Source organism: Apostichopus japonicus, chromosome 3, assembly GCF_037975245.1.
Source record: "Apostichopus japonicus isolate 1M-3 chromosome 3, ASM3797524v1, whole genome shotgun sequence".
NCBI classification, from domain to species: domain Eukaryota; kingdom Metazoa; phylum Echinodermata; class Holothuroidea; order Aspidochirotida; family Stichopodidae; genus Apostichopus; species Apostichopus japonicus.
Window position 1 is genome coordinate 25,404,233 of NC_092563.1, and position 25,013 is coordinate 25,429,245.

The 25,013-nt window shown below is 39.3% G+C and overlaps 2 protein-coding genes and 2 pseudogenes across 3 annotated transcripts in view; 2 read left to right on the forward strand and 2 right to left on the reverse strand.

Moving 5' to 3' along the window:
- Positions 1 to 18,011, reverse strand: part of LOC139965606 (visual pigment-like receptor peropsin) — a 51,585-nt gene extending 33,574 nt beyond the window's left edge. The window contains exons 1-2 of one of the 2 annotated variants that reach the window (XM_071968146.1): positions 17,493 to 18,011; positions 15,943 to 16,041 (exon numbers count right to left, since the gene is read on the reverse strand). The gene's annotated coding sequence lies outside the window, so the exon portion shown is untranslated. The remainder of the gene's footprint in view (positions 1 to 15,942; positions 16,042 to 17,492) is intronic. The other variant, XM_071968147.1, reaches the window with a different exon arrangement.
- Positions 3,048 to 3,142, forward strand: LOC139965867 (U2 spliceosomal RNA; annotated as a pseudogene).
- LOC139965868 (U2 spliceosomal RNA) lies at positions 6,061 to 6,155 on the reverse strand (annotated as a pseudogene).
- LOC139965605 (uncharacterized) lies at positions 16,553 to 23,780 on the forward strand. Its single transcript, XM_071968144.1, has 8 exons — positions 16,553 to 17,130; positions 18,277 to 18,441; positions 18,806 to 18,868; positions 19,788 to 20,047; positions 20,963 to 21,079; positions 21,467 to 21,654; positions 22,216 to 22,440; positions 23,264 to 23,780. Exons 1-8 carry the CDS (start codon positions 16,938 to 16,940, stop codon positions 23,586 to 23,588), a joined length of 1,536 nt encoding a protein of 511 aa, XP_071824245.1. The 5' UTR covers positions 16,553 to 16,937; the 3' UTR covers positions 23,589 to 23,780.
- The last annotated feature ends 1,233 nt before the right edge of the window (positions 23,781 to 25,013 follow it).

Below are 25,013 nucleotides of genomic sequence, written 5' to 3' on the forward strand. Positions count from 1 at the left end.
GACCAACGTATAACCGTGTTATTCGACGAATAAAATAAATCGTTCAACGCCCTCTTTTTTTGTATTTCTTTGCTGAAGTATTGTTTGTGCGGTACTACGTGTACTTGTGTGCAGCATCGGTTTATGAATAATTCATTATTTAACATGGAGAGAAAATCACATAGGTATATTTGGTATGCAGTACTTTCATCAAGAGTCGAACCTCTCAAAATGTATAAAAATTTTAAGCAAAACCTAAATTGTCTATATAAAAAGTTGGAGAAAAAGGAGACATAATGAGAAGGCAGCTCACAATTTAAGGTAATGTACACAGTAGTGTATAGACCCACACCGGGGCATAATCGACAAGGGGGACCGCAACCGGGGCATAATCGGTGACCGGAACTAGGGCAAAATGGACAGTGGGGACCCAGACCGGGGCAAAATGGACATTGGGGACCGGAACTAGGGCAAAATGGACATTGGGGACCGGAACTAGGGCAAAATGGACATTGGGGACCGGAACTAGGGCAAAATGGACAGTGGGGACCCAGACCGGGGCATAATCGACAAGGGGGACCGGAACTAGGGCAAAATGGACAGTGGGGACCGGAACTAGGGCAAAATGGACAATGGGGACCCGAACTAGGGCATTTCTGGAAAATGAGAACAAAAGCGATGTGTTGTACAGTTTTGTTTTTTATTCGAGTGCATCATATCTTCACATCAAACAAGAAAATATATTGAACAAAAGGATAAGTCAATAGTGGCTTTAGTGACAATAACAATAGCGACTCGTCCGTTAGGTAGGATATCGATCGATTTCTGTTTGAGGCAAACAATTACTAACCCCTAAGATCATCGTCCGTTAGCTATTTTCGCGCTCAGTACACAATGAAACTCAATGTTCTCCTTTGGGGTCTTAACCTTTCCTTTAGGATATATTTTGTCCGGTACAGTAATGTAGCGGGGGACGGATTTTCCAAAAAAAAAATAGTACACTATTATATACAAACACACTAGCTACATATGAGAAAAACACTGTATTGAATATTGAAAGGTATCCAACATCAGCACGACACTTTTCTAAACTCGTTAAAGTCAAAATAGATTTACCTAAAAGTTTCACTTGATCTGATACTAAAAAACGTTAGCACCGAACAGTTCATGAAACGTCACTTTGTAAATAATAAAATTAAAAAAGATAAAAGATGCATCGCTAAACTCATTTCATAAAATGTATGTCAATTTAAGAAAACACTTCATTTAAAATAAATAAACACATAAAATCATGCATGATTATGTTTAGAACAACAACTTGGTAAGCACATGAAATAGTGAACATTGAAATGATCAATCGTTAAAGATATGGATTGATAAAATAATATACATCTTGGTCATTACGGTGAACGTCATCGGTAAACCTGCCAACGATATCCGCCATACGTTGTCCACGGTTGTTATTTCTTTCTTCAGATCGATCGTATAGTCACCCACGTCTCTCTGACAACTTACACATCGTTGTCATCGTCCTCCTCCTCATCACTTTCGTATTTGTACTTCAGTCCATGATGTAATATCTTAGACATTTCCTTATTGAGTTCGAGCAAGTGCATCCAAGTCTCCACAGCATCATACGTGCGTTCACCATCCCCGTCATCGTGATCGTCACCACCATTATCCTCACTGCTACTACTGCCAGTACCGTCTGATGTTTCAATCGGCTCATCCGAACTATTTTGTTCATTACTTCCCTCAGTATCCACCAGGTCATCGTCCTCTTCACTGCGGTCATCGGTCGAATCACTTTCACGATGTTTGCATTTCACGCCGACACGACGCGTATTCACATAACGATCTCTATTACCATTCACACTGTCATCCTCGCTTTTAGTTACCATCGCTGCCTTTTGATTACTAGGGTGAATGATGGAGTCGTGTCGACGAAGATTGAACTGACGGTTAAATCCTTTATTGCATATTTTACAACGAAATCTCATCTTGAGGGTGTGTACTCTTTTGTGTCATTCGACGCAATGAGAGCTATTAAACAAAAATGTGAATGATATACTTTTTGAATATATCAATATGAGCACATGCTCAATTACTCATCTAAACGACTCTCTTTTGCTCACGATGTGCTCTTTTGCTCTTTGAGTCACTCCTTTTATGCTCGCGTGCTCATCACATGAACCACATCATGCATTTTTGTTTTGTTGCTAATTCTAATATGAGCACATGCTCAATTGCTCATCTAAACGACTCTTTTTTGCTCACGGTGTGCTCTTTTGCTCTTTGAGTCACTCATTTTGTACTCGTGTGCTCATCACATGAACCACATCACGCGTTTTTGTTTTGTTGCTAATTCTAATATGAGCACATGCTCAATTGCTCATCTAAACGACTCTTTTTTGCTCACGGTGTGCTCTTCGAGTCACTCATTTTGTGCTCGTATTTAAAAAATGATATAATCCACGGTAAAGGTTCCAGTGAAAATAATATCGTATGAATCCACGGAACTTTGCTTCGAAGGTCCGACAAAGGGAAGAGAGAAAGTATCCCGGTAAATGAATCCGATTGGTCTATGTGTATCAAGTTTTATGTCGTGTACGTGGCACAGGCGAAAGATCCTCAGGTATGGGACCAATCAAGCCTGCTCGTGCAATGTATCAGCCAAAAACGCATCGGCTTGGTTACTTTTCAGCCATGACGCACTTTTCCCGATCAAAATTTGGCACAAAGTGAGACTGTCCTACCTAACCACTGTTTGTATACCCCCAATACTTTATCAAGTTCTAATGGAGCACCTTCCTCCCCGAAGACTATTTGACCTTCTGCCCCCTTTACCCCTCTTTGAAAACGATCGATCGGGACCATTGTCTGCCACCAGCCTAAGATTCCAACACACACAATGAGGCATTATCGATACTTGGGTGAGACTTGGCATGTATAATGTGCACATATACGCAGTGTATATAGTGTATTTGTATAACACTGTGTGAGCTATAGGCACAACGTATGAGACCATCGTAACCCATGTTTGGATCATCCTTATTTTGGATAACTGGCTCGCTTTTCGGCCTTTTGGCTAAGATCATGTGTAGTATCTGTTCTTTTCGGGAATGGTGATGCACACCTGACGATGATCACACAGTCACAGTCCCGATGCAAGGGGACTGGGGTTAGAAGCGGATCAGTCGTTCAGTAGTTTGGTTTTCGTGCCCAGGTTCTTTCCTGGGCGACTTTTTCTTAAAAAGTATTTTGGATAACTGGCTCTTATTAGCCAGGTAAGTTTTCTTTTCTAACCGCAAAGTTTTGGTTTTCACTCGTTTCCCCGTGAAACATTAGTTTGTCTGTAACTTGCTATTCCCCGGAAAAGTCAACACTAACGAGATTTTTCTTTTCTAGAGTTTTCTCAGTACTACGATAGGGCGAGCATACTTTTTTATGTCTAAATAACGATGGTAAAATGGAACTAAGATCACCGTTAGGTCTACAATAAATTTACATTTTACTTGAGTCGTATGGTAAAATGGACCTCAAAAACACCTTTTTGTGTACAATAAAGATTGTGCTTGATGATATACACACATCGTACATTTGGATATGGTATTTTTAAACGGTCCTAAGTTTAAAATAACGTAGACTATATAAAGATCTATGTATTTGGGTAAATATATATATATATATATACAGGCCTATGTTGTAAAGTATCGGAGCCTTTACATGATAGAAGAATATATAACTGAACTAGCCTAAATGTATTAAATTAACCAACCTCTTAAATTACACCAATGCCTAAATGGCCTACCACTATAGTTAAGCCTATACATACGTTAGAAATAAATGAGACGACACAATGCATGTTTAAGGAGAGTGTTGAGTCTGCTCTTTCTGGAATATTTGATAACCCTTTGTAGAGTCGGTTAAAAAGTTTTATGAAAAAGTACTGATCAGCTTAAGTCTGACAAGGTCTTCGATGGTTTCTTCTTCCTCCTTAATGTCCTCATCTACCATGGTGAGTTTCCGGGAAAATTTCGGCCAGTGTCTCTATGAAGACATTGTATTCTTTTCCCGTTATCCTCTGCTCCTTCAGGCTCCTTCTCCTCCTCCACATGCCGCAAATACCCAACGGTGGAATACAAATGCAGGCCACCGGGTGATTTACAATTTGCGTTGGTGTTTCAAAACGTTGACAATAAAAGACACAATATGCTCGTGCTAGCCATCTTCGAGGCTATTGCTCAAATGACGTAATCACCACAGAGACATCGTCTTATATAGGGTTCCAAATGTTAATAGCGTTTAGTGTGTACGCCACAGTGTAAGTATAGGTAATGGCTAGTTTCAAAAATACCGCCAAATCATGTAATCACCGCCTCTTTACACATGCGCAGTACTCACTCGTACGATGTACTTATGCAACTGATGATGTCATCCCTAAAATTGATCTAGGACTTGCAACTTTGTTTTATTTTCCCTTAAATATATAAAACTATCTATGCACCGTTTGACGCTATTGTACGTAAAAACATTTGTACCGCTGGCTATATGTTACACAGTGTAAAAACATCAACGAATGTGAATAGTACACGTTTTGAACAAACGGATAAGTCAATAGTGACTTTAGTGACAATAACAATAGCGACTCGTCCGTTAGGTAGGATATCGATGTTTGAGGCAAACAATTACTAGCCCCTAAGATGATCGTCCGTTTGCTATATTCGCGCTGTTTATGAGACACGTTACGGTTAAGAATTTCGCGATCGAACAAAGTTGCAAGTCCTAGATCAATTTTAGGGATGACATCATCAGTTGCATAAGTACATCGTACGAGTGAGTACTGCGCATGTGTAAAGAGGCGGTGATTACATGATTTGGCGGTATTTTTGAAACTAGCCATTACCTATACTTACACTGTGGCGTACACACTAAACGCTATTAACATTTGGAACCCTATATAAGACGATGTCTCTGTGGTGATTACGTCATTTGAGCAATAGCCTCGAAGATGGCTAGCACGAGCATATTGTGTCTTTTATTGTCAACGTTTTGAAACACCAACGCAAATTGTAAATCACCCGGTGGCCTGCATTTGTATTCCACCGTTGGGTATTTGCGGCATGTGGAGGAGGAGAAGGAGCCTGAAGGAGCAGAGGATAACGGGAAAAGAATACAATGTCTTCATAGAGACACTGGCCGAAATTTTCCCGGAAACTCACCATGGTAGATGAGGACATTAAGGAGGAAGAAGAAACCATCGAAGACCTTGTCAGACTTAAGCTGATCAGTACTTTTTCATAAAACTTTTTAACCGACTCTACAAAGGGTTATCAAATATTCCAGAAAGAGCAGACTCAACACTCTCCTTAAACATGCATTGTGTCGTCTCATTTATTTCTAACGTATGTATAGGCTTAACTATAGTGGTAGGCCATTTAGGCATTGGTGTAATTTAAGAGGTTGGTTAATTTAATACATTTAGGCTAGTTCAGTTATATATTCTTCTATCATGTAAAGGCTCCGATACTTTACAACATAGGCCTGTATATATATATATATATATATATTTACCCAAATACATAGATCTTTATATAGTCTACGTTATTTTAAACTTAGGACCGTTTAAAAATACCATATCCAAATGTACGATGTGTGTATATCATCAAGCACAATCTTTATTGTACACAAAAAGGTGTTTTTGAGGTCCATTTTACCATACGACTCAAGTAAAATGTAAATTTATTGTAGACCTAACGGTGATCTTAGTTCCATTTTACCATCGTTATTTAGACATAAAAAAGTATGCTCGCCCTATCGTAGTACTGAGAAAACTCTAGAAAAGAAAAATCTCGTTAGTGTTGACTTTTCCGGGGAATAGCAAGTTACAGACAAACTAATGTTTCACGGGGAAACGAGTGAAAACCAAAACTTTGCGGTTAGAAAAGAAAACTTACCTGGCTAATAAGAGCCAGTTATCCAAAATACTTTTTAAGAAAAAGTCGCCCAGGAAAGAACCTGGGCACGAAAACCAAACTACTGAACGACTGATCCGCTTCTAACCCCAGTCCCCTTGCATCGGGACTGTGACTGTGTGATCATCGTCAGGTGTGCATCACCATTCCCGAAAAGAACAGATACTACACATGATCTTAGCCAAAAGGCCGAAAAGCGAGCCAGTTATCCAAAATAAGGATGATCCAAACATGGGTTACGATGGTCTCATACGTTGTGCCTATAGCTCACACAGTGTTATACAAATACACTATATACACTGCGTATATGTGCACATTATACATGCCAAGTCTCACCCAAGTATCGATAATGCCTCATTGTGTGTGTTGGAATCTTAGGCTGGTGGCAGACAATGGTCCCGATCGATCGTTTTCAAAGAGGGGTAAAGGGGGCAGAAGGTCAAATAGTCTTCGGGGAGGAAGGTGCTCCATTAGAACTTGATAAAGTATTGGGGGTATACAAACAGTGGTTAGGTAGGACAGTCTCACTTTGTGCCAAATTTTGATCGGGAAAAGTGCGTCATGGCTGAAAAGTAACCAAGCCGATGCGTTTTTGGCTGATACATTGCACGAGCAGGCTTGATTGGTCCCATACCTGAGGATCTTTCGCCTGTGCCACGTACACGACATAAAACTTGATACACATAGACCAATCGGATTCATTTACCGGGATACTTTCTCTCTTCCCTTTGTCGGACCTTCGAAGCAAGTTCCGTGGATTCATACGATATTATTTTCACTGGAACCTTTACCGTGGATTATATCATTTTTTAAATACGAGCACAAAATGAGTGACTCGAAGAGCACACCGTGAGCAAAAAAGAGTCGTTTAGATGAGCAATTGAGCATGTGCTCATATTAGAATTAGCAACAAAACAAAAACGCGTGATGTGGTTCATGTGATGAGCACACGAGTACAAAATGAGTGACTCAAAGAGCAAAAGAGCACACCGTGAGCAAAAAAGAGTCGTTTAGATGAGCAATTGAGCATGTGCTCATATTAGAATTAGCAACAAAACAAAAATGCATGATGTGGTTCATGTGATGAGCACGCGAGCATAAAAGGAGTGACTCAAAGAGCAAAAGAGCACATCGTGAGCAAAAGAGAGTCGTTTAGATGAGTAATTGAGCATGTGCTCATATTGATATATTCAAAAAGTATATCATTCACATTTTTGTTTAATAGCTCTCATTGCGTCGAATGACACAAAAGAGTACACACCCTCAAGATGAGATTTCGTTGTAAAATATGCAATAAAGGATTTAACCGTCAGTTCAATCTTCGTCGACACGACTCCATCATTCACCCTAGTAATCAAAAGGCAGCGATGGTAACTAAAAGCGAGGATGACAGTGTGAATGGTAATAGAGATCGTTATGTGAATACGCGTCGTGTCGGCGTGAAATGCAAACATCGTGAAAGTGATTCGACCGATGACCGCAGTGAAGAGGACGATGACCTGGTGGATACTGAGGGAAGTAATGAACAAAATAGTTCGGATGAGCCGATTGAAACATCAGACGGTACTGGCAGTAGTAGCAGTGAGGATAATGGTGGTGACGATCACGATGACGGGGATGGTGAACGCACGTATGATGCTGTGGAGACTTGGATGCACTTGCTCGAACTCAATAAGGAAATGTCTAAGATATTACATCATGGACTGAAGTACAAATACGAAAGTGATGAGGAGGAGGACGATGACAACGATGTGTAAGTTGTCAGAGAGACGTGGGTGACTATACGATCGATCTGAAGAAAGAAATAACAACCGTGGACAACGTATGGCGGATATCGTTGGCAGGTTTACCGATGACGTTCACCGTAATGACCAAGATGTATATTATTTTATCAATCCATATCTTTAACGATTGATCATTTCAATGTTCACTATTTCATGTGCTTACCAAGTTGTTGTTCTAAACATAATCATGCATGATTTTATGTGTTTATTTATTTTAAATGAAGTGTTTTCTTAAATTGACATACATTTTATGAAATGAGTTTAGCGATGCATCTTTTATCTTTTTTAATTTTATTATTTACAAAGTGACGTTTCATGAACTGTTCGGTGCTAACGTTTTTTAGTATCAGATCAAGTGAAACTTTTAGGTAAATCTATTTTGACTTTAACGAGTTTAGAAAAGTGTCGTGCTGATGTTGGATACCTTTCAATATTCAATACAGTGTTTTTCTCATATGTAGCTAGTGTGTTTGTATATAATAGTGTACTAATTTTTTTTTGGAAAATCCGTCCCCCGCTACATTACTGTACCGGACAAAATATATCCTAAAGGAAAGGTTAAGACCCCAAAGGAGAACATTGAGTTTCATTGTGTACTGAGCGCGAAAATAGCTAACGGACGATGATCTTAGGGGTTAGTAATTGTTTGCCTCAAACAGAAATCGATCGATATCCTACCTAACGGACGAGTCGCTATTGTTATTGTCACTAAAGCCACTATTGACTTATCCTTTTGTTCAATATATTTTCTTGTTTGATGTGAAGATATGATGCACTCGAATAAAAAACAAAACTGTACAACACATCGCTTTTGTTCTCATTTTCCAGAAATGCCCTAGTTCGGGTCCCCATTGTCCATTTTGCCCTAGTTCCGGTCCCCACTGTCCATTTTGCCCTAGTTCCGGTCCCCCTTGTCGATTATGCCCCGGTCTGGGTCCCCACTGTCCATTTTGCCCTAGTTCCGGTCCCCAATGTCCATTTTGCCCTAGTTCCGGTCCCCAATGTCCATTTTGCCCTAGTTCCGGTCCCCAATGTCCATTTTGCCCCGGTCTGGGCCCCCACTGTCCATTTTGCCCTAGTTCCGGTCACCGATTATGCCCCGGTTGCGGTCCCCCTTGTCGATTATGCCCCGGTGTGGGTCTATACACTACTGTACACATAATTATTGAAAATTATTGAAATCTTGTAAAAGCTCAGACCGTCATCAAAACTTAAAACATATCGTTAACGAAAATTACGGTCATTTGAAGCTCTTTTGAAAAGCAAACGCGTTTCCGCCATGAGGTGGAAGAGATGAGAATTTGAAGGGCCCGTTTGCCAGTATATATGGATTCACGTGTCCCTTTAAGTTCGATGGATTTACATGTAAGGATTCAAGTTATGAGGGCCTTTGACTTAACGTTCACCTGGCGCCCTTCCAGCTTACAGCTTACACAAGTTACAATTAGTCGTCGATCGTTTAGTGCTAAGGCAGGACACACCAGTGACGCCACACTACGCTGTAAAAGTAGCGTTGTGTGTGAGACGGGGGGGGGTGTTAAATTGTCCCCGGCTGGTTTAGATAGAGGCATAGACCTTGACTAATGGAATACATGATCAATGATTTTATAAAGGAAGCTGTATGTCCCTGAGGCCATTGAAACCAACCCCAATGAAGGCGGTCGGGAAGGGGGTACTCCCCTTGAAATAATAACGGCTTAGACCTCAATAAATCAGGTCTTTAATTACGTCTAAACGCAAACTTGTGCTTTGAATGCATATCAATTCCATTTCCTCTTTACCGCAGAGACCTTCAAATTCAACTTGCCATTTTCCGTACAAAGACTGTCTTTGCTTTTTTAGCTTAAAACGGAAAATGATTGTTTAAACAGTTATCTTTCCAATTATCTAACTTTTATCACATTCAAAGACTGGTTACGACCGGCCTTGGGGGCGGGGTGAGGGGAGGGGTGGTTACAGAGATATACTCATGTTATCCATTTCAGTAAACTCCCCTATTTAATGTGCAAAACAAACTTTGCTTATGGTAACTTAGTCGGTTCAGAGTGTATGTTTCAACAGCTTTGTTCCTCCCCTTCAATAGTTATTATCGATTTCCTTGAAACGGATTTGGAGAGATAGAGAAAGTTATCTTCAGAAAATGTTACAATGGTTCTAATTCGTTGGGATTCGCTACCGGACAAGACGTTGGCAAATCGCTGGAAGTAAATCATTCCAAAATCACGTCCGTGTCAACTTCACAGGTTTATAGTACTGCAACTAGAGTCATATTTCAAACTGAAATGATTAAAGTGTGGTATATTGTGCCACAAAGAATTAATATGCTCTTGAATTTCTGGGGGTGTACGCCACACACGCCTGAGGATATGTGCCCGGGCGTGGACTAATTCTTCCCGGGCTGAATGTAAAAAAAATCCTCCTGCTACATGTTTCCCCCGACTGACAGTGGAAGCATCCGCCCCCACCCCCCCCCCTTGACACACGCCCCTGGTAAATGAAACGTCGATCGCCCGACAGCGGTGACGGTCACCACGCTTTGTATACACATAGAGCTCTGCCGCTCGGTACAAGGTAAGCATTTAGGGACATTTAAATTTCCTATACGTAGAGTTTATATATAGTTCATTCAATTTCTGCAAAAATGTCGATACAATTTTACGGGTTTGTCGCCTAGCTCGTCTTATGGTGAACACCGGTGCTTGACGAACTCGGAAGGTTTCATCAAAACTAACACACCTTACTAGAATTGATCAGCAATTCACATATCAAGTAATTTGAAACTTAAGAGACACCGTAGAATTTGTGTCCCAACTATGTCGGAAGAAAACGCAATACACAACTACGAAAATTGATAACGTGAACCTAATGTTACAAAATAACACAGGTAAGGTAAGCTCGGCCTAACATGACATATCAAGAAAAAATTCATTATTCTACCATATTTTATCATAATTGATATATGAACTAAAGAGGAGAATTATTTCTTTATTGTATAATTATCTTTCCATATAAGGTATTATGTGGTCAAAATATTGTCACAACTAGGAGGAAACCAACTTTAAAAATATGTGGTCATATGTACGGATACTTGTAAAGACTATTCATGAAAAGACGAAATCATTCCATTTTTTTTATTTTTAAGGAAAAGGGAGAACATAATGTTATTTGGGTGTGTATGAATATGTGTGTACATGCATGTGTTACCTGTTTGTCGCTCGGGGTGTTTGTCCACTATATACTTTGGTTGAAATTCATACGTGGTACGTAATAAGTTCATATTGGTGGATCATATATGGTGGATCGTATAGAATGGTGGAAATGGTGGATCATGAGGATCTCTACTGTGTGTATGGGTATGTGTGTGTGTATATGTATGTGGGCATGCCTAGGCCTCACTACTGGTGACATGGGACAAAAGAAATTCTTTGGGGGGGGGGGGGACTGGGTCCTGGGATTTGTAGATTTTGCCAACTGTAAATTCGTCTTGATAGTTTTCATAGTCTTCCTAAACTGTGGACTTTGCGGGAAAAATTTCTCAAAACGATTTTGATTCCCCTGCCAAATGCGCTTATTTTGACGTTGGTTTATTTTATAATATTCAATGTGTGGATCATCGTTGTAAATGTCAACTTTTACCCCAACCCCTACCCCATCCCCCCGGCCCCCCGCCCGTCCCTACCACCCCGCCATTCCACACACACTACCCAGACAATGCAGTTGTAACGAGATAAAACAACAACAACAACATGTAAAAGAATAAAACAAGAATATTGCGGACGACGAAATACTTGGGCGACCAAAAACGACATTTGTGAGCAGATTATGATTGACATTGAATTCAACTTAAAGAGGATTTGGGTTCATAGCCCACCGGTGTGTAGTGTAAATAAGGGGGGGGGGGCTGGCTTAAATTGAATTTTCCTTTTTGGGATTAAAGATTTTTTGACTTGTCTCTGTAGTCTACTGATTTGCTCTACATCAGTCTGTATATATCGTGTATTTTTTGTCTTAATGGTACGTTGGAAAGATAATAACATCAAAATGAAACGCGGTTATCATGGTTTTATTACCAGTATATAGGTACCGAATAGTACTTAGCCTGTTTAAACTTCAGAGGCGCAACCACGTTATAGTTCACCCACTTCTTTCCCGAAGAAACTCAGGGGCTCAGCCACCAGCAGACAGATTTATTATACAAATAAAAAAAATCTCAACCTATATATACTTTATTAATTGTGTTATGTCAGAACCTATCTATTTGTTAAACGTAGAGTTCTTCTGAACGTTCAGTGACAATTGGCGTATAAATATAGCAAAATAATGATGACAACTTTATGGTGAAATATGTCTTTTCTTTCAAATGAAACGGTATATAAGAACACCTGCTATATTAAAAGGTGAGGACTCTATTGCATTTACATTATTGTAGAAACAATTGAAAACCAAAGTTGCAATTTTGACCAATTTTGAAGATAAAAATTATAAGGTTATATGCTTAAAAAATTGTCAAAATTATGGTCACAAGTTTAATGTCTCAAATAAGATTAATGATGCGTATACGAAGTTTGAAAGCTCAAAGCTTTAATTGGAGTTCTTGTTAATGTTCAGTTTCAATTGGCGGGTTAGTATAGTAATAGTAAAATGATGATTAAATGTTTGTAAAAGAAATATCCATTTGTATCAAATGGGAAGTAATACGATAAAATTATATACCTGATATATGAAAAAAGAGGGCCCTAAATCCATTCACATTAATTAGGGAAATTCGTAGAAAGTCCCGATTTTGACAAAACTGAAAAAAAAAAAAACTTATAAAGCTGTAAAATTTTGACAGAAAATGATATTCATGATGCTTCTATGTATTCTTAAATCTCAATTTTGGCTTTTACTTGAATATTAAATAGAATTCTTCTGATTTTTTTTAAGTTTTAATATGCGTTTACATCAAGTAAAATGTTGTTACAAAACATGTCCTTTTGTATCAATTGCCAATTATATGCCTGGTATATAATGAAAGTGAGCCCTTCTACACCTATGTTATTTTGAAAAATTAGGAAAAGTCTCGATTTTAGGAAAATTTTAAAACGAAATGATATTTCTCAAATTTTCTGTCAGGATGCTTATACGGGATCTTAAAGGTCAATTTTTACTTTCACTCCAACTGTCAATGGACTTATGGAATTCATCCGAATGTTAAGAGTTACTAGGGTGTATAAATAAAGTAAAATGATGATTAAATTTGCATAACAAAAATGTCCTTTTGTATTAATTGGGTAAAAATTAGAACAAGATTACGCAATCGTGCACTGTAATTCAGAGATCTGTAAACGGTACAGATCAGGCGCATAAGGACAACTAACAGTAACACATAGCCCGCAGTCAAAACGATGGAGTAACCTGCAAGGTAGTTATTTACATTGCTTCTTTTCAGCTAGTCTAAGGCGACTGATTTTTGTTGGCTTTTCATAATACCTCATAAGTCGGTACCTTCTAGTCGAGAAATACGAATATTAGAGAATCAAGTGTTGTCGTCTCTTATTTGTTTACTTTTCTTGGGAAATAAATTGATCCTTTTATTTCCAAAGCGGTAGAAAACTAATTAGATGTCAACGCGGATTGTTCACATTATGCTAGGTCATAAAACTATTGCAAGTCTTCGCAATGTGTACACCTCGTATATAAAAGTATACAAGCACATCTGATTCAGTGCTGCCACAGATCGAGCGTTTTCATTCAATTTTGTAAATTATGATAAAAATATCAATAACCTTATAGAATAAAACAGACCTTTTAACTGACGTTACTGTGGATCTTATAAACTGGTGTTAGTTGATTTATTCATTTTTCCTTCCGTTAGGTAAATAAGTGAAAGAGACAGATTGATTTTTCTCTGAATGCTAAAAATTGACAATTTGTTTAGATTTCTTTGACGCGTAGCTCTACGATCTTAAAACAAACAAAGATGTTGGTCGTTGCATTCAACTGATTGGTCGGTTGCTTGTGCAATTTTAACCACAGTACATTTTAGTTGGCCTGAGTGTATATCGTATAGCGTTCCTCACCATCCCAATCAGGGGCGGTGGAGCATGGGGTGCTCAGAGGGGAATAAGTCCTTCCCCTCCACCAGTGGTAGCAAAAACCTAAAATGGAGAAGCACTATTTGTCATAAGTGCCTCTTCCGTTGAATGTTAAAAGGAAGCTGGCAAAACAGAATGCACAGAGGTTTCCTTTTGTCGTGGCGTGTTGAGGTGATTGTGTGGTTTACCCAATCGAATTCAACTCACATGTTCCACTTACTGCCTTCCGAAGATGTGCTCTCCCTTCCCGCCCCATCCCGTTCCCCTCCCCGTCCCCCTCACATGACGTACACAAAGCCCTACCGCCAGTGGCGACTGGCCACACGGGCATTTGGGCAATGCCCGGTATGCCGGTGGGCTGGGGAGCCTGGTAAAAATTACAGCCCATTTTCACAGTAGTTAATGGAATACAGACGGGCTGTGTAGAAATATATTTTTAACTGTGGGAATCAGCTCATGAAATCACCATGTTAGTTAGTCTGTTAGTTCGTAACAAAAGAACGTGCTATTGGCAACCCGTCCGTGCTAATGGATTTTATTAAGGTTTTTTTCAAGCATATTGTCACAAAATGCTTGTAAAACTAAATAAAATCCAGGCTAAAACATATATTTTTGTCTATTTTTGTTAACGTTTTTAACTTCCCTTAGTTTAATCAAGTGTTGCTTCTGGAAAATTATTTTTGGGTAATTTTTAAAGGATTATTGTAACCTACAAAATTTAGAAATATAGCACCATTTTGCATCTAGGCTTCAAAAAAATCTCAATGGGGAGGGGTCAACTCAACAATTCTATAGACATGGTTCTCTGATGGTGTTTGATTTTGTAAACTAAGGTAATCAACTTTTATTTTACTTCATGAAATGAATCACAATACAGGACTTGGGTTGTCTGTGACGTCATTATGACACATGGTCGTCAAAACTAGCCCCTAATTATCATATTGTTAATTTGTCTGTGAAAGTGCAAAATTGTTCACTCTATAGCTGTCAATTTTTCATTCAACTGTTTTTGTTTTGATTGTAACAATATTATTTTCTTTATATCAATAAGTGATTTTTATATAAGAATGAAAACCAAAGACCAATTTTGACGTTAATGAACTACTCCTCACGGGGCCGGCTGCCACTTAACGTCCCCATCCGATGGAGGGGCCTGTAACACCGCATCTACTCACTTGATCGAATACTGAGGAAAGTGACGGGACCACACTGAATCATGACGTGGGAGAAGTCGCAACTAGTATAGCTGAACCAAACCCCAGTTTGTAACTTTCTAAAACAGGAATATATATCTGAGGTAGGTCCCCGTTCAATGACACTCCACAGAAGCATATTTGAGTGCGAAGTCTTCAGAATATGATTCTTTGGTTGGGCATGAAACCCGAAAGCTAGAAGTCGGATGTTTTGCACTCTATACCTCTATACGGCGCTTGAATTTTATTGACTTTTTACTTTAAATTATAAATGAAAGTTAAGCTAGGAGAACAACAAATGCCAAGATATAAATCCTTACTTTGGATTCAAACAAGAAAATTGATGTTCTTGTTCGTTGCTATGTTTGGAAAAAGGTCTGAACGAGAATTATTTCATAAGAACAACTTCGTGTCGACGGTGATTCTGTTACAGACCTGTTAGCAGTATGTTTTGGCTTCATCACTAACCACATATCATTATAATCTGCATATAGCCTACCTTCACAGAACCATTCGATTGAATAGTGCAAGACATTAACAACCCTAAGTGAAATCTACTGAACAGTGCTTTTCATGTAAGATTCTATAAATCAATAACTCAGCAATATCGTCCGCGGTTATTCGTCTTTATTTTTATATGAACATCAAAGAAGATATTAATTATATTCTATAGCATTATCAGAAAGTATAACGCTTTTAGGATTTTATACTTAATTCCCGTTCGAAATCTTCACTCTTTAGCCAACGTATTCTAATTACCTTTCTTTCTTAATATTCAGTTTATGAGATTGCTGCTGGCTGTGCCTATTCTTCCGTTTCTCCTTATTTATCTCTTTCTTTCTTCTCTCTCTCCACTACTCTCTCCACCTCTCAACCTCGGCCTCTCTCTCTCTCTCTCAACCTCCCTCTCACTCAACCTCCTTTTCTTTCTTACTTTTTCTGCATTTTCTTGCCTTCTTTCTTCCATTTTCTCTTCTTTTGATTTCCCATTGTTTTCTTTTGTTTTAGATAGATGGTTTAGGGCTTCAAGGTGCTACAGAAACAATTATATATTTAAGTTATTATTGTTATTATTAATTTATGATAGCAAGTAAAAACCTTTTACAAATAAAGTTGAATTTATACTTCAACTTGAAGACAGTCTGTGCATGCTTACATTACAAGTCAGTTAAGATTGTAAATATATTTTGAAAATTCAAAATCAAATCAAACTGTTAGCAAACTGTTTATCCAATAGAGAAATATATATAAATATACATATATTTTGGTATCAATGTAGTACCACATGGTTACCAATGGCAACTGAAACATGGAAATTTGTTATCGATTCGAGGAAGATCTTCGGTTAAAATTAATTTCAACACAGCAACTTCGTGAGTAACAAAACCGCTCCTTTTCCCTGTTTTCTTTCCTACCTATAGTATAGTCTTTTTGTTAAGGAACTATGAATTTCCATAACAATAGCAGGGTATCATCGATTACCTTGTATGAGAAGTTGCGACAGATCGGCGCAAGGCATTATTCATTTCATGATGTGCACTGGTGTATATCGACTAAACCGTGACTGATGCAACAACTCTATTCGATGTATATACGTGCTATAATATCAGCGGTGTAGGCCCTGGCACACGGGCATTGCGGAGTATGTTTGTTTGTTTTATGAACAAAACTGTGATTGCTTGTTTATCGTCACATTATTTGAACCCCTGCATTTCTGCAGATGTGACGTCACGATAGAACGCGAAGCTTTCGAAAGTTTAGATCATTCTAAACCAAGAAAACAGAAAGAAGCAAAAATCAGGTTTCAGCCTGGTCAACAGCTGGACTATACTGAGTGCTATCATACGCATACAAATAGAATATGTGACGTAATATTCATACAGCATTTAAGCCATTCGTGATCTTACTTGCAAAAGGACTACTGGAATAATGGTCACATTTTATGATTGTGTGATGAAGAGACAAAGATGTCGGTTTATTCTGAGATATTCTGAGCCGGCATTAGCCAACCTGATCCCGACTAAACACACATTCGCAACCTGCCTTATTTTTCTTCTACTTGGAGCTAGTTTCCTTACAACTCTAATATTCTGGGAATACATCGCTGTAAATAGTGCACAAGGTTCGTATCAAGTTCTCGTTCTAACAAGGCGTAGCCACAAGGATGGGGTGTATATGAGGGTGTGGGGCCGGGGGGGGGGGGCTATCGAAGTTTCGAGGGCCGGATTTTCCATTCCTCTGTGTAAATCATTTCAATCTTATCTATATATCGGCCTTGTATACGGTACGTGGCATTAATCTCTGAATCGACGGCCAGCAGGTATCGAATAGATTTTTATCACATTTACAGTTTTATCTTGGTATTATATTACTATTCACTGGTGATGGATGTAATTAGTTAAATGGGCGTCATTTAGAAACAAAAACATGTGGAAAAAACTTTGTTTCCACGAGGTCTGTGCAGACAGTTGCAATCAAACTCACCCAAATCGCATTTTCGGGTGTTTCCAGAGAACCTTCCATTACCGATAAGCGACACGTAAACTAGATTGATAAAGACTTATAACAATCACTCTCATGTCGTTCCACTTTGTTCAACGGTGAAGTGGGTGTTAACATAGTCGAATGGTCTCTAAAGTATGGTTAGTATCAGCTTAACGTATTGTTACAGGCGGACAATGTCGACGAAGGACTGCATAGCATAATGCATTAATCGGACTAGTTTGTAAGGTTATGGCTGTGTGTCGGACAGGCGACGTAGTACATTACTATAGTTAAGAACGGACTGGGATAGTACAAGAATATAGTTACTTCTTTCAATGAGCCATCTATTAATTGCAAGGCACACTTCCAGACTGGTGTTAACGTACATACGTATTGTACAAATGTTTGTTTACCTCTGTGGTTACATTTACCTCCATGGTGTCACAGAACTTTTAACACCAGAAATATCTCGTTTCAGTACGCATATACAATACTCTGGCCAAACATGGTTGTTTTTCACATAAAATCCAGCATATTGAGTGGGAGTTGAGTGGGGAGGGGAAGGGAGGGGAGGGGTGGGGTTATACACTCTTATGAAGATCAAACAGGTGCTGTACAGCTACCATATGAGGTCAAGAGATGGTTGATGCCATATGATGGGGTTAATTGATGTTCGGTGTCGTCAGGCTCATCATGCCCATGGTCAATGGATGTATATGGTACAGTACATTAGGTTTAATCATGCAATATGCTATACAGTGCTCAATTTATTGTTATTTTGTAGGTCGTTCCTATCATCCGGCACCGTTTTCACTTAGCGGGGATGGACAACGGCAACTTAGAAGTCTCGAGCGTCTGTTGTTACCAGCAGAAGCTGCTGGTTTGTTTGTTGTAGAGCCAGCGGATACCAGACAAGCAACTACAGAAACACCTCCCCCGTTACCACAAGGTAAGTTACGCCTAGTCGATCTCGCTAAATAATGGTTGCATATAGATTGGTGTGTAGTCTGTTGTATAATGTAGGCTCCTTATCGCCGTGTTTGCTATAAGGACCTGTCATTCATGTTCACCTCAGAGCACTATACACTACAGGGCTCTACTGATGTACAGTAGCATATGTAAATCAATACACAATGGTTGATCAGAACATTCATGCTTGTCATTAACATGATTCGATAATGACCTGCATAATAAGACAAATACATGATTATGTACACGATCATATCATGGCGTGCATGTGACATGTGCATGACATTTACATGACTATATCAAAGTAAAGTGACTGTTGCAAGTGTGGGTTTTTTTCTCACCAGGTTGTTATGCTTTCTCAAAAGATGCTCCTCAAGTTTGTAGAGAACTCGATATTCCTTCCCTCGGTAAGTTTTATTTGACAAATACCTTTTACGCCGTTCTAGTGGGTAAGTTTTAAACTTAAAGAAATTTGAAGAAGTAACAGAGTGTTTGCCTATATAGTGTTTGCTGGTCCCTGGCTAATGCGATCGTCCACAATAACCAAACGGGGACGAAATACTGACCTAACTATCGACATGTTTCTCAAATATCTGTAGGAAATAGTCTTGTTTGTCGAGTACAATTCTCTCGTTCATGGAACTGCATTTGTCTTTCTATAATATACCGATTTAAAGTTTTCAAGTTATTTCACTTAAATATCCACCAAGACCATAATGCGGCAAGTTGCATGGCCTCAAGAAGTACGGTATTGTATGATACTAAATGTGATGCAGTAGTTTTCGGGTTAGGGTAAGGGTGAACCCTAGGGGTTAACCCTAACCGTAGGGTTTCCCCGGTCCACAAGATACGTCATACATTGGGCTGTATTATGCATGGTGACATTGCTCGACATATTAAACTGTGTACAAAACGGTTCTCTTGAGAAATACTGTCACGTGAGGATTGGCTGTAAAAATCGTTCCTCTCAGTGCATATTCATGTATTAACTGTTGTCGATGGAGGAAGTGACGTTATGAATATTAGAAATTAAGAAATGTGATGATGATTAATCAGTTAACTTACCGCATAAACTATAGTGATGATGACAGTGAGCCCAGAGAACACCATGGAGCTAGATGCATATATAGTGACACAGACATAGTGACAATATATACTTTAGTGACGAATTTTAGGTGTTTTCAAGACTAACAGTGAGTAAGAAATTCACGAGGTGTTTTGGGCGAATGGCTTTTATAATTATTTCCAAGAGAACTTTGTCATTACAATCAGCCTCAGTGTGTATACAGATTCATATTTTTTATATTCCATTCCCAATATTTACAGTCGGAGAGAGAAAACCCAACTCGGAGGATCGTTCATTGGAAAAAGCAGTGGAAGTAATCTTTGGAACGAACCAATCAGCGATTAGAGCAGCAGTAGCAAGAACCAATCAGAAATTAACAAAATATTTGGGAAATTCAAAAAATCGTTCGAGGGAGGTACTTGATGATTTGATTGTATCTGCGGAGTCTTCTTTGATAGACAACTACAATTACTTGCCAGGGGGACATTGGATCCCTAGCACATGTTTGCCCCGTTGGAAGGTAGGTTTTACACAGCTTTACTGTTTCTAGGTGACAATTTTAAACAACTGCATCAGATTTTTAATCTATACGTTATGTAAAATCCTATTGGCAATATACCTTGCAATGAATGAAATATTTGTAATAAGCCCCTATAGTGTTAAAGCAACTGTAACGAGAGAGTCTGCTCCGTTGCTTAAATTGAGTAGTTATATTAATACTTTGTATAGTATTTTGACCTGGACGAGATTTTACTAAAACACTCACTTTTTGAGAACGTGGTCGTGGTTTCTATAGCTGAGACATTAAAAAATAATTCATATTTATCAGATCCTGGCTCTGTTTGATCTGGGAGAAATAGACAGAATACATTTTCATATATAGAGAAATATAGACAGAATAAATATTGATCAGGAGGAATTGGCGTGTAGTGTTTCATATAGGGATCAGGAGATCATAGAGAAATAATAGTCAAAATGTCCAGGACACATAGTGATCAGACGACATAGAGACAATTAGGAGACGTTACAATAGAAGACATGAGACGTTTGATACCGTAGATCAATTTGAGCGCTGACTTTCCTGTCGTAAATGGTCCATAAACAATCAACAACACGTAAGTGGAGTCTGTCACATATATATTTGGTGTGGAGTACACCTATAGCTGAACAGCGCCCCTGCTCCTTTGCCCTAAACGCACATCAATACGCTGACATACTCCCTATCTTTGGCATAGTATTCACATTTTGAATTGTTACGCTTCATGTGCTAAATTTCAGCAAGTTTACCTAATTCGATGTAACCAATCAACCTCCCTCTTGACATAATTCCTGCTTGCTGGTGACACTTAGTATATTTTGTGTTGGTATCGTCGGTTCATTGTTATGCAAATAGCATCAATTTGTTTCATTATTTGTCTGCTTGTTTTCACTGCAGGTAGCTATTATAATACCTTTCAGGAATCGGTCACACCACCTCCCGGTGTTGTTACATCACCTCATCCCATTCTTGCAGAGACAACGACTGGAATTCGGAATTTACGTCGTGGAACAGGTATGAGTATGATGTGTAAATGCAAACGTTTGACGCCAAAGTTCTACTGGTTATAAATATAAATATGATGTGACTATATCTTGCATGTATACTGTAACACAACAAGTGAAAGTATATATTGACTAATATCGAAATATATCTGCACATTGACTGCTCTAATTTTGTTATTTAGTCGCTAACCCTTACAAAATTCTTATTATTCAATATTTGGTTGGTTGAACATAGACCGCATACATAACCGACAACAGTGCATTAGTTTAATAACACATACCGAACATGTATTGTTTTACTATCTAATGGGGTTGCTGTGGGACGAGTTACGTATATATTTTTTTTAGCCCACGAATATTAATTATTTGATTTTTTGCCCACCAATCCTCACCTTAGGCAAACAACCTAAATTTCAACCGAGCGATGCTGATGAACATCGGGTTCCTAGAATCCCTTAACTTCACCAAGTGGGATTGCTTCATATTTCACGATGTGGATCATCTTCCGAAAAATGATAGAAATTACTACGGATGCAGTGGAATGCCACGACACTTCCTAAGTGGATCAGACCGATGGAAATACAAGTAAGTACCCAAGTGCCAGGGCGGGAGAGGGTGGGGGAGGTGGTGGGGGAGGTTGTATTCTGTGGTAAGAACAAATTAGCTTTGTCAATTCTGAATTCGCAATTGATTTGTATACATACACATGCATATTGCGAGTAAACTTGCAGAATGAGAAAGTTATGACGTAATGAATTTACTCTGGGAGAGCCATATCGATTTGTATCTAAAACGTTTGACTGGTTTATCTTAAGGAATTAACTATCCTATCATGTATATTGCAAGGTACGCAACACAAAAGGAAATCAATATATTTTCTGTACAACCTGCAGTGGGAAAATATCACGTTCTTTTGGCTTAAAGTGCGTGAGAGATATTGCAACAGAGAGATTTAAGGACGGATAGGCAATATAAGAGTATTCTGCATTTATAATTGCGTTTCTTCAGAGGAGCTTCCAGTGGAAAGCCGATCTGCGAGCTTGTTGTACTATATATTCACTCCAATTGACAGTTATAGCTTTCCACTACAGGGTAATTGCTCACAATTTTGATAGAGTTTTTTCAATGTTTGGTCTTTGACTGCAGATTGCCCTACGATAACTTTTTTGGTGCTGTTACTGGATTAACGGCCGGTCAAATCCGAGCAATAAATGGTTTTCCAAACGTTTATTGGGGGTGGGGCGGTGAAGATGACGAAATATGGAACAGGTGTAAAGAGACCGGACTGGAAATAACAAGGGTCAAAGGTCCAAAAGGCCATTATGACGTCATCACACATCATCATCACAGTGCACCTCCGTCTAAGGATAGGTGAGTTAGTTGTATTTACGTGAACTCGCGTGGGCAAAATGGGAAGGAGCCATGCTCCAACCCCACCCTCCGATCCTGGGAAAATTGTTCAGTCGAGGGATTTTGCTGCATTCTGTCGAGAAAGAATAGGACCACGACTACGGGTGTGCTCTCCCCCCCCCCCCCCCCTTTCAGCCTCAAACAAGTATTTATTAGCAGCACTTAGCGTTAAGGGCTCCTTCCATATGCCTAAACTGGTAGTCAGCTAGTACCATTTGACCGTGGTGGGACCCTCTTACATAGGAGACGGCTTCATTGGCCCCCAAAGAAGGATCCCCTCCTTTCATAAAGTACTTTATTCACATCTGCAGGGGTCCCAAAAAGATTCAGATCACTACATTAGTCAGTCGGGGGAATTCTGGTGTTTATTATTATACTTATTAGCAGAATCTTGCTTTTAGAGCTACTTGTATAGCCCTAACTGTATGCATCAGAATGCAGCTTTTTACGTTACAATGTGGGGGGTAAACGCCAAACCACCTATAGTGGTTAGCTACAATGACCAAAGTGCAGCCCGCGTCCTGTACAAAATCCTTCATCCCCCTCTGGCCCTTTCAAAAACGTTCAGCCCCATAATCAGTCGGTAGGAATTTTGAATCTACCACCCACCCTCACCTCCACCCTCATCAACCCCCCCAACCTCCTCCCCCTCCCCCAAACTTTGAAATCCTTTGCACGCCACTGCGTGTATGTACCTAAACAGTAAGCTTTCATATGGGGTTAGTTTGTAATCAAGTCTTAGTATAACTAAATTGTCTTAATCTTTCTGATCTTTTCTCGCCAGAATGAACTTACTCAAGAGCTTCAAACCTCGTTTCAGAAAGGACGGGCTTAACAACGTTGCCTATGAGCAACCAACATACACTTTCCATCCACTCTATGTCAATATTTCTGTCAACATTCAGAAAGTTAAAGGCGATTTTATTTTACCTAAACCAGCTCCTGTGAAACCAGCTAAACCAGGCAAGAGATTTGCAGCTGTTGCTAAAGGACCACGTGCGGTACATGCCAAACCAGCAGCGAAGCTACCACCAAAAGCCAAACCTAAACCACCGCAGAAACCACCGCAGAAACCACCGCAAAATGTAAAGGTTATTAAAAACGATTAAATAAGTAGGAGAATCTAAGCACATTAAAGAGTGGGTTAACGAACAACAAACTGAAACTTTATAGAGAATATTAGCAGATTTATAACAGCGCAAGTGCCTGATAAAACACATGTATACTAGCATGAGAGAGATATGCTCAATATTATAGCACATAATTACTGAATAAAATGAAATAAACAGAGAAAGACGTTTCCCTGGGATTCACCTCATCTTTTCTTTTCTAATCTTCAACAAACTAATTTTTGTTCATGCTTGCTTTGCTCCATTTACTAACAACGCAAGATGAATCGGGTTAGGAACCTATAAGTTGTCAATTTACTGTAGAGGAAGCTGAAGTAATGGCCTCTCTGTTTGTTTTCGTTATTGACTTTTAATGGTCTTTAGATAGAAACGGTATATGATCGGGACTACCCAACCCCCCCCCCCCCACCGGTGAGAGATTACCATAGCTCACCGGTTAAGTGTAGTATAACTAAGGTGCATTGCTGCTCCATGGTATACAATGTTTACTGCCAGATAACAGTGAGGGGAAGGCCCCCCCCCCTACACGGGGTCTAAAACGAATTGGCAAAAGAAAAGTAAATAACTATGATATACATAGTAATGGATAGGCTACTTGAGTTTTTAGCACGGTGGGATATGCTTCTTATGGGATTTCCTCAATAGTTAAACCAACCATGGAACTTAATTGTCGCAACATATATGGAAATATGAGATATACCTGCGTGTACCTACCGATACGTACTTGTATATACTAATTTATTTGATATCTTTAATATATCCATATATCGATGGGCATGAAAGAACGTGCCCCCACCCACCAACCCCCACCCCTCAACAACCCCTAACGTTCTCCCAAATGGCTTACACTTTAGTAACACACCAACGCACGCAGTCGTAGACACTGACAACATTTCAAGTGGTAGTGCACACTAAATGTAGTTGAAATGATGAAAATGATAACACCACCTTCCTTAGACCCAACCTCAACACGGAAGTCAGCAAACTTCATATTCCCCATAAAATTCGAATTCTTAACAGTGGGTGGAGCCTAAATGACAGTGGCGTAGCCAGAGGGGGGCCAGGGGGACAATGCCCCCCCCCCCAATTGGCCTTTTGCTACAGTATTGCCCCCCCCCCCAATGAAATCCAGTGATGTATTCAAAATACTTCTTTTTTACATTTTTTCTCGAGTTATAACCACAAGTATTCATACCTCAGGGCTCATGTCCATACTTCATATAAGGTCAGAACTTGGGAATCAGACCAAGATATTACACATTTTGAGCCTTCATCATACCCACATACGGAGACCGTTGAACAATATCGTCCTACTATCGCATAAGCGCCAATAATTTGGCCGGTTGTATAACCATTACAAACTAGCGCTAGCAACCTATGTGCATTTTTCAGCGACCAATGATG